The 10,267-nt window shown below is 32.0% G+C and overlaps 1 protein-coding gene across 1 annotated transcript; it reads right to left on the reverse strand.

The window, feature by feature from the left end:
• Positions 1 to 695: 695 nt before the first annotated feature.
• Positions 696 to 3,260, reverse strand: LOC143078144 (uncharacterized). Its single transcript, XM_076253105.1, has 3 exons — positions 3,141 to 3,260; positions 2,508 to 2,667; positions 696 to 1,047 (listed from the first exon to the last, which is right to left on the reverse strand). Exons 1-3 carry the CDS (start codon positions 3,204 to 3,206, stop codon positions 935 to 937), a joined length of 339 nt encoding a protein of 112 aa, XP_076109220.1. The 5' UTR covers positions 3,207 to 3,260; the 3' UTR covers positions 696 to 934.
• Positions 3,261 to 10,267: the final 7,007 nt, after the last annotated feature.

The following is a 10,267-nucleotide window of genomic DNA, read 5'->3' on the forward strand; positions in this document are numbered from 1 at the left end:
AGCTGCGTACAGTGATACCGAGGTCTTTGGCAATTCTGATGTCTACAGTGTTTTTAAGAAGCTCTAGATCTCAAATATCGTAAAATGGTTGACTGCAATACACCATCTTCACAACACAACTTAAATAAACTAATAGTATGCTACTTTCCAGTGACTTCTTATGTAACAGTTCATTAAGAAATTTTTGGAATTTAATTTTTTAGTCGACATATTGCCATTTACTCGTAATAACAAATCGGTTATGACCATCGGTAATGACCATCGGTATAAAATGTGTTTACTTTAAATTTGACAATTAAGTAAAATTAACAATGTGAAACTTCTTATTTTTATTTAGCTTATCTTTTTATTATAATATAACGATAAAATTACCTATATGATAGCGTCTTTTGAATGAACGGTCATACCATATGAAGAGTTTAGAAGTATTAAAAGTAAACTGTAACAGAGTGTTAATTACCCCGACCATACGCGTATGGTCGGACCATATGAGTATATACCCATATGGTCATGACCATACGCGTATGGTCCAAATACTCATATGGTCCGGAACATATATAATATATCTTTAAAGTATTTCATAACAAATCTTTTTAAGATTGGTGCAAGCAATGAAAATGTTTTAATGCTTTAAATATATTTCTGTGGATCTCTTTTTATTTAAAACCCTTTTATATATTAAGTATTAGTACCAGTCTGATTATATACTTATGACTTTTTTTATAAAATAAAATTTTCTTTTTAGTGATTTTTTTTCTGTTTCAGATTTGACATAAACAAAACATGGAGTGATAACATGTTCTTCTTTTATGAGGCCATTACAAAAATTACTCCTCCATCACTTATAAACATTCTAAAAACAAGAGTCCATTGAGGAGCAATCCTTTAACTCAAACATTTCACAAGGCTTATTTCAAGTCGTTACTCTAAAAAGTTAAATCACAAAAATACTGAACTCCGAGGAAAATGTAATCGGAAAGTCCAATATCACTATCTTTGTACCAAATTGGGCTACATACATTATTTGAACATCTCTAAGTTCCTGATCTGGAAAGAGAATTTCAAAAATAAATAATATTATATACTGCTTCCATTATGGCTCAACTCAGCTTTTACATTGACTTTGTGTTGTACTACTTTTTGGACAAATAATATCAAAATTATAGAAAACTGCATTGGCTCTAACATCTTCCGAAGTTCCATTTCTTAACCTTTTTAATCAGCAAGACAAAATTACTACTCTTCTTAAAAATTGTAATTTTACCCAATTTTTTGCTATTTGAGACATAAAACACGAAGAAAATATATTTGGAAGAGGTACTGAAAAAATTGGCAAGTAACACACTGTCCTCAATACGGACTATATTCGCAATCAAAGGACGATAACTGGTAACTCGGACCATAACTGTTCTTGTGCACATCGCCACAGAAATCCCAAATTGATATTGACATATTTTTTTATTATTCAAAATTTGTTCGTGATATGAACTGGTATCTTAATGAAGTTTACGACAAAAGGGATGATTTCAGCTTTCCAATTGTGAACTTTCCATTTCTAAGTAGCAACATTCCAGCAGCACCTGTATACGGGGTATATATCTCCCAATTGATACGATATTCCCGTTTGCGTTTCCTATCATGATTTTCTTGATAGAGGGTTACTGCTTACAAGGAAGCTATTAAACCAAGAGTTCCAAATGGTGAAGTTGAAATCATCCCTTCGTAAATTTTACGGACGCCATCACGAGTTGGTTGACCGTTATGGAATAACCGTTTCACAAATGATATCGGATATATTCCTTACGTCGTAACTACAATCCCCTTCCCTTTCATGAATGTGACCTACGGAATTATACTATTTACCGGATTTGTAATCACATAAGCAACACGACGGGTGCCACATGTGGAGCAGGATCTGCTTACCCTTCCGGAGCACCTGAGATCACCCCAAGTTTTTGGTGGGGTTCGTGTTGTTTATTCTTTAGTTTTCTATGTTGTGTCATGTGTACTACTGTTTTTCTGTTTGTCTTTTTTATTTTTAGCCATGGCGTTGTCAGTTTGTTTTAGATTTATGAGTTTGACTGTCCCTTTGGTATCTTTCGTCCCTCTTTCAACTGATTGTAAGCGATACAGAAATAAATAAATGTTATCTACTTGTATCGATTAAATTTGCTAGTAGGTTTTTGTTACTCGTCAGCTGGCATCTGTATAGAGATACTAAGATCTTTTTATAGTAGGTTCTTTATCCTCAACTAGCAAAATGCTCTCAAGGTCAAATGTTATGTTCATGTTGAAATATATATATATATAAACTGTTCTTAAGTTGGTTTTTTTTTTATTTCGGCTTAGTTTTGTTATATATTTAAAAATTTGTGGAAAATGTTTGATTCATTGCAGATTCCATTTTTCTTGTCTTACGGTTGAACATTTTTCTTGTCTTACGTTTGAACAGCGGTATACTACTGTTGCCTTTATTTAGACCCAAATGATAAATAATAAATATATACCTGATGATGGTTTTCCTAAAGTGTAAGCTATTTTGTCATATGCAAACTCCCCAACTTTTTTAGCTTGTTCTTTCAGTTCTGATGTTGACATAATTGTGTACAATTTAACATTTTTTTCAATGTTTTTTGAATGAACCTTTCTTATCACATCTTCCGATACCTGAAAATTTGGAGTGATTTGTTAAAAAAATTATTTACCGTTTATTAAATTTTACCGTAATAATGTAATATATAACTTTTTATTATAAATATATAATTCCTTGCAATTGCTTCACTATAAGATAAGTCATTATGTGAAGATTCATTAACATACCTATAGTAAATCTTTATGAATATACGTAGTGTAATGCAATAATAAATTAGTGTAATGCTATCAGAATTTGTAATTTGTAATGTTTTGTTTATATTTTGAGCTGGTTTTGATAGGGAACGCATTGCTCCGAAAATATTTTTCTTTGTTATATTATGTTTTTTTCTAATTTTTGTCATGGTATTGTCACTTGGTTGACCATAATGAGTTTTAATTTAATTAACTTCCGCATCTCCCGATATGATATTACCAAAAGCAGTCATTATTATTATAGATAAAAGGTCAAATAAGTATTAGTAACATTTCAATCTATTAATTCTTACCTCATTTCCTGATAAGAATATCAAGTCAGCTTTGTTGAAATCTGTAGTTTTTTTCATCTTCTTCATATTATTTGATACAGATTTCAATCTTTCAATATAACCATCAAATTCAGAAGAATCTGATAACCTGAAATGAAGGTGAGGAATAAAACCAATAAATAAATATTTTAATCAGAAGTAATTTAATTTTTTGATGCAACACGACCACATTTTTTTAAATTAATTTCTTCATATACAGCAAAAAAATTACTGTACAGTAATATCTTAAATAAACAAATGACGTTTATATTGAAACATAGAGTAGATAGAACGGTTGCAGTATGTACATAAAGGAGCTATTGTAAATTACTGTTGTAATATCAGAGATAACAATATTTTGAAATTTAAACACTCATGATTGACACCAAACACTATTGCTTTTTAATTCAAATTAAATTCAATGCAATTCAATTCAATTAAATTCATATCTTTATTGCCATAAAACTACATATTTATAGCATGTGACATAACATAACAAAATGAAAATAAAAAAATAACAAGATCATAAATATACACAATAAAAGTAAATATTTTTAAGACTGTTATAAAAAGGATCCTAGCTTATTATAATCCTGGTACCTTTGATAACTATTATTTACCTGAATGTGTGAAATTGGGTTGAGTATATATGTTATTTTATCTATGTCATTTAAATTTATATAAAGTGGATATTCTAATTTTTGAAAAAGTCAAAATAAACTTTTCTATCATTATGGTTTCTATTACAATATAAAAAGAAATGAATTTCATCTTCAATGTGTTTAGTTTTTGCATAATCTATCTTCTCTTGCTATTTTAAGGTATCTTCCCTTTTCTATTAATAATTTATGGTCACTTATTCTAAATTTTGTTATCAGTTTTCTGAATTCAAGTTTCGACCAAGTTAACTTTTTTTCTTTTGTATTATTTATTTTTACATGTTTATAAATAGTGACTTTGCTTTTATCCTTTATAACTGATAGTTTATCATTTACTAGTTTTTCATAAAAATGCTTCAATTTTAATTCTATTTGTTCTCTTATATTTCTAGTTATCTTTTGTGGTGCTCCGGAAGGGTAAGTAGATCCTGCTCCACGTGTGACACCCGTCGTGTTGCTTATGTGATTACAAATCCGGTTAGTACTCTTATTCGGTAGGTCACATTCATGAAAGGGAAGGGGTTTGTAGTTACGACGTAAGGAACATATCCGATATCATTTGTGAAACGGTTATTCCATAACGGTCAACGAACTCGTGATGGCGTCGGTAAAATTTACGAAGTGATGATTTCAACTTCTCCATTTGGAATTCCTGGTTTAATAGCTTCCTCGTGAGCTTCCAGATTAACTAAAGTTGATGGTTTGTACTATTTGATTGTTTAAACACGCTGCATTTGTTTGATCCTGTCCTACGTCAGAGACTTGATGTTGAGTTGTTGGCCTTTGTTGATTCGGTTTATTAAAGTTATACCGTTGGTTTTCCAATTGGAATGTTTTATACGTGTCATTTGTGAGGCCCTTTATAGTTTGCTGTTCGGTTTGAGCCATGGCTACGGGTTGAATACTGTAACGGATCACATCAAAGACATCAAATAAGGCGATAAGTCGAGTATGCGGTCTATATAAGTATCTTTATTCTTCAAAATTACATATAATTTTGGCTTCATATACTATATCATAACAACCGATTCTCTACAATAAAATACAAATACACATTAACATACATCGTATTAAAGTAAAAATATAACTTAAAACACTAAAAGCATAATACTCATCAAACAATATGATTCACTTTCTTTCACGCTTCATAAGTAACTTGTTAAATCAAAAGTTAATTAGAATAAATATTAATTTATAAATACTTTTACAATTCTTAATATTTCTTCTTTAATTAAATATTGTTCTTAAAAATGTACATAAATTATCTCTTACCGATTATGATCTCTCTATAACGATTATGACGTCTCCGAATATCAAATAACTTGCAATGAATAAAAACTAGACAACGTTACGTACGTCAAAAGCGAAACGTCATAAAACTTAAAAACGGGAAATATTATAATGTTCATGAGCGCAACGTTACATATGCGCAAATACCCAAAAATAGTATCTACAAGTATTATAAATAAAATAAATAAATTCAGTAATAATAAATGAAGTAACCCAACAATTTGGAATTACATTTCAAATCTAACGCTCCCCACCATGACATTTCTTAAAAATTGTCATCACACAAAAAACTGATAAAATATCAATTAAGTATTGTAAATTCTATTGTGAACATTCATATATCTATTCAAGTAAGCATAATTTAGTTACTGGTCTTAACAATTTTGACTCTTTTGTTCTGATCACACAACTACAGATAAGACTATCACGACTCCTAATGATAGTGTCTACGAGACATGGGTAAGCGCATTCTCCATACCCATTCAGAACCATAGATATATGAAGCTGAGCATCAGATATATCTTTCATGTCTTTTTGTCTTGAAGCATCTAGGAATTGATATATTTTCAATTTCTGGCAGCATCGATTTCCATTTTATCCATTCTTCTTCTTTATCTTTTGGTTTATGTTCACTTGTGACAGGGTTGTGCGGGAGGTACCATATGTGACTTGACTCATTACTTACATCAGTAACTTCCTTTGCATATCTTTTTTGTATATATTGTGACAAGTAACCCCCAGGGCATATATTTTTTTATTTTTATATTATGCTGTAAATATGTTATTTCCTTGTTATAGATAAGATATATGTTTTGAATTGTTAATAATGTTATTTATTCTATATGAGTGCTAAGTTCCTATGATAATAGAACTAAAATGTTTGTTTATTGTTCATTGAAGAGATATTTTCATAAAATAATCCAAGTCAGGAATGTTTTCATTTTTGCATAAATTGTAAACATCAAGATTTTTGTTAAAATGACTTTCCATATATTTTTATGTATACCTAGTCATGGTAAATGCTTTAATAATTGTGTTGTGTATTGACTTGTATCAACAAATGGATAGAACATGAGAAATATTGTGATATTTAGATTTTTGAGACTTGTTGTTATTTTGAGAAAGTTCCCGTACTTTTTCATCTGTAACTTTTTCGGGATCGACCCCACTTTAGACATACTTTCTGTCAATTTTGGACAATGACAGCCAAACTTAATTATATACACTCTTTTCTAAAGTCGAATTGAGTTTGAGAATTTACTTTTCCCCACTGAAGGTTATGCATTTTGCTTAAACTTGTCGATCTTCGTTTCTGTTATAGACAGCATGTATCGCTATCCGCCATTACTTCAGATGAACGGCTAGCGATTTCATTGGTTGATTAAAAGAATAAAGTATTTTACCTTAATTTTTGTAGAAATTGTTATAGAAATGTTTTATGTTACGATTAATGTTAGAAAATGTAAAAGTTTATATTTTAATAACTCTGTATTCTTTGTCGATTCAACTTGTTAAAGAATGGAGCTTTTTGATTGGCTATTGGTTACTGTCCACTGTGCAAGATGGGGCACTTAAGGGTATCGTGCATGCCCCTGTGCGGTACATTTGCACTGTCGTGCAGTGGCGGGTATTATATAACCTTTCGAAAACGCTGCACTGACGTCACTTTCACGCCATTTTATTAGGGATTGAACCGCTGCCAAAATTTTATTAGAAAGTAAGGCCATTTTTTACGTTTAGAAACTTATTTATTTAACTAAATTTTCTTATTGGAAAAACGTAATTTTACAGAGATTTTAATGATAATTTCTAGAAGTTTATTTTCATTTCAAAAGTAACTTTTAAAGGCTGTTTTACGAATTTATGGTTCAAAATTTCATTGTTTTGGAATTGTAAAGTTTTGTTTAAGTACATTTTACCGGAAAGTTAGATTTTTCTATTTAAGAGTCCAAAGCCAATCAAACTATTTTTGCGTTTAAATTATAGACTGTGTTATAGGATTTTAAAGGTATATCTGAGAGTTCTTTGTTACACTTTTATTGTCCTCTATTTTACAAGACATACGCTACTAGTAAAGTCTCTAGTACACTTGTCTACATTTACGCAAATTAAATATATTAGATAAGGTAATAGGGACACAAAACATACGCTACTAGTAAAGTCTCTAGTACACTTGTTTTGTTTAAATAACTATAAATAGGGAGATTAGTTAAAAGACATACTCTACTAGTAAAGTCTCTAGTATTTTGTCTTGATTAAAATAATTGGAATAAGGATAAAGGGCTTACGCTACTAGTAAAGTTTCTAGTACATTTGTCCTGTTTAAATAACAGTTACTGTATAAATAGGGAGATTAGTCAGAAGACATACACTACTAGTAAAGTCTCTAGTATATTTGTCCTGTTAAAGTAATTAAGATAAGGATAAGGGTCTCAGGACTACACTGCTAGTAAAGTCTCTAGCAATTGTCTTGAAGTAAATAAGAAAACCAAGTTACAGATAAACACTATTTTGAGTAAACTTTGAGATAAATTAGATGGCATATGCTGCTAGTAAAGTCTCTAGCACACTTGTCATAAAAGCTTAAATTTGTATAAACTGAGATTAATTGATTTTCTCTTCATAAATCTATTTGTACATTTATTTACAAGTAAATACTAAAAAAAACCTTTAGATCTAAGGCATACGCTCTAGCACAGGGTCAGCTAGCACACTTGCCTCTAAATTTTGTACACCTGATAACGCTCTAGCACAGGGTCAGCTAGCACACTTTCTTGTGTACTAAAGTTATAACGTTTATAATAAAGAATTTAATACATTTAAAAACCTTTTAGAACTTAGGCATACGCTCTAGCACAGGGTCAGCTAGCACACTTGCCTCTAAATTTTGTACACTTGATAACGCTCTAACACAGGGTCAGCTAGCACACTTTCTTGTGTATTAAACTGTTGAATATTCTTATTGTCTATGTAACGTTACCAATTTAAACTCAGAAGTTAGGTACTCAGTTAAACCTTTAAGTGATATATATATACCTCAGATATACCTTGTTAATATTAGACATACGCTACTAGTAAAGTCTCTAGTACACTTGTCTCTTTGTTATATGTAATATTTGCTACTGGTCTCATTGTTATATACCAGTGTCAGTGTATCTGAAGAAAACCCTAGTCAAATAATAAACACACTATTGTTATTCATATTTTTATTGGTTAACTGCAGTCCTTTAATAGTCCATTATATATATTGAAAGTGACCATAACATCATGCCAATAATTAAGTATTGAACTTGAAAACGTATTTCCCTATACTTTAGATTTTAACAAATCTAGCGAGACATAGAGTTTGCTTTTCCAGTCATTATATCTGGTTTATTGTGTCACCTCAGTTGGTTCTGATTTTGAGATTTAGTCTTGGGTCAAGGTCTTGTGTACGTTCATTGTTTGGGAGTTTGCTGACAACCTTATTTGCCATATAGCTCTTGCGCGCTACATTTTTGGCATCCTCGGTGGGATCTGCTTGTCATTTGCGGATCCAGTGATACGAATATCTTTTAATTATGGTAAAAAGGAAGAATCCAGCACTTCCCAGACCAGGTGAAAGGAGCGAAATAGACACAGAGACGGATGCCATCGAGACTGACACAGACTAATATGTACACAGACTTTTCAGAGCCAGAAACTGACGACAGAGATGTTACAGTAATACCAAAAGTAAGCGTGATAAACTTGCCCAGCACTAGCTCTATACCAATTAGTTCAGATATCAGACCAAGAAGAAGTTTGAGACTGTCCAGGAAGAGAGAAGTCCACACAGAGAGTGAGAGAGAAGAACCTGAAATGCAAAGTCATGGTGACACAGCTGGTGTTTATGGTATAATTAAAGGGGCATTTCAAGAAATGACCGGTCAATTGGTGACAGCAATCCAATCAGCATTCAAGGGTTTCCACAGTGATACCAAGTTAACTGAAAAGGGGGAGACTAGAAAAGCAGAGAAAAGACCAACAAAGTCCAAAAGTGACCCAGGCAGATTACATCCTGTGATGTCCAACTTTGCCATCCAGTCAGACAGTGATGATAGTTCAGATGAAAGCAGCTATGAAGATTCTATAGAAGGCAGTATAGATACATGTTACATAACAGAACCCAAAAGAAAACCTGCTATGTCTAGTAATGTTAAATTACCTGCTTATACAGGCAAAGAAAAATGGGAGGTGTACTACAATAGATTTGAAGCTGTTTCTAAACTGAGTCATTGGGACGACAACACCAAATTAGCAGAGCTACTTCCTCGTCTACAAGGAGAAGCAGGTGACAGAAGAGATACACAACAGATTTGGAACTTTCGAGACCAAGAAAAACTACAAAACATTGTTTAATAGACGAAACCAGAAATCTGACGAGAAACCAGAGGCTTATGCAGCAGAGCTGAAACGGATTTATGACAAAGCTTACAAAAACAGAGATATGAAAATTAGGCAAGAGGACCTGTTACAAAGATTTCTGATGGGACTTTCTGACCATGACAGTAGGGTCCATGTGGAGCTATATAAAGAACCAAACACCATTGAAGAAGCAGTGCAAGAAGTTATCACTTTTACTGAAGCTATAAGTCCACAAGAAGACCATACAGTAAGCAAATTTAAGAAGCAAGTTAGGCAGGTTAAGGGAAAACAGAAAACTTACAGTAAAAAGGGCAAAGACAAAGGAAAGAAACAAGATGACCAATCACTTAGTGAAGACAGTGACCAACCTAACCCTCCTAAACCAGGATTCACCACTGTAGATATTGAACAAATTAAAGATATAATAAAGCGAGTAAACCAGGAGCAAAGGAGAGATGAAAACATACAGAAACCAAATGGGTACCAGGGGAACTCCCATTTTAGCTCTTCACCAAATTATGTACCAGATTCTGACAGTTACAATATAAGAGAAAACATAAATACTGCAAATCCACCAAGTCAACAGGGGTATGGTAGTCAAGATACAAAGAAAAATTTTGCTTGTTATTATTGTGGCCAGCCAGGACATTTTGCCAGGAACTGCTTTAGTAACCCAAAAAGACAACCGACTTTAAAAGAAGCCAACCATGGAATGAAGGAAGAACAAGGGAGGTTACTCCACCAACTCTAGATTTTAGGTCAGGGAAAACTGAG

The sequence above is a fragment of the Mytilus galloprovincialis genome, chromosome 6, assembly GCF_965363235.1.
Source record: "Mytilus galloprovincialis chromosome 6, xbMytGall1.hap1.1, whole genome shotgun sequence".
Lineage (NCBI taxonomy): Eukaryota > Metazoa > Mollusca > Bivalvia > Mytilida > Mytilidae > Mytilus > Mytilus galloprovincialis.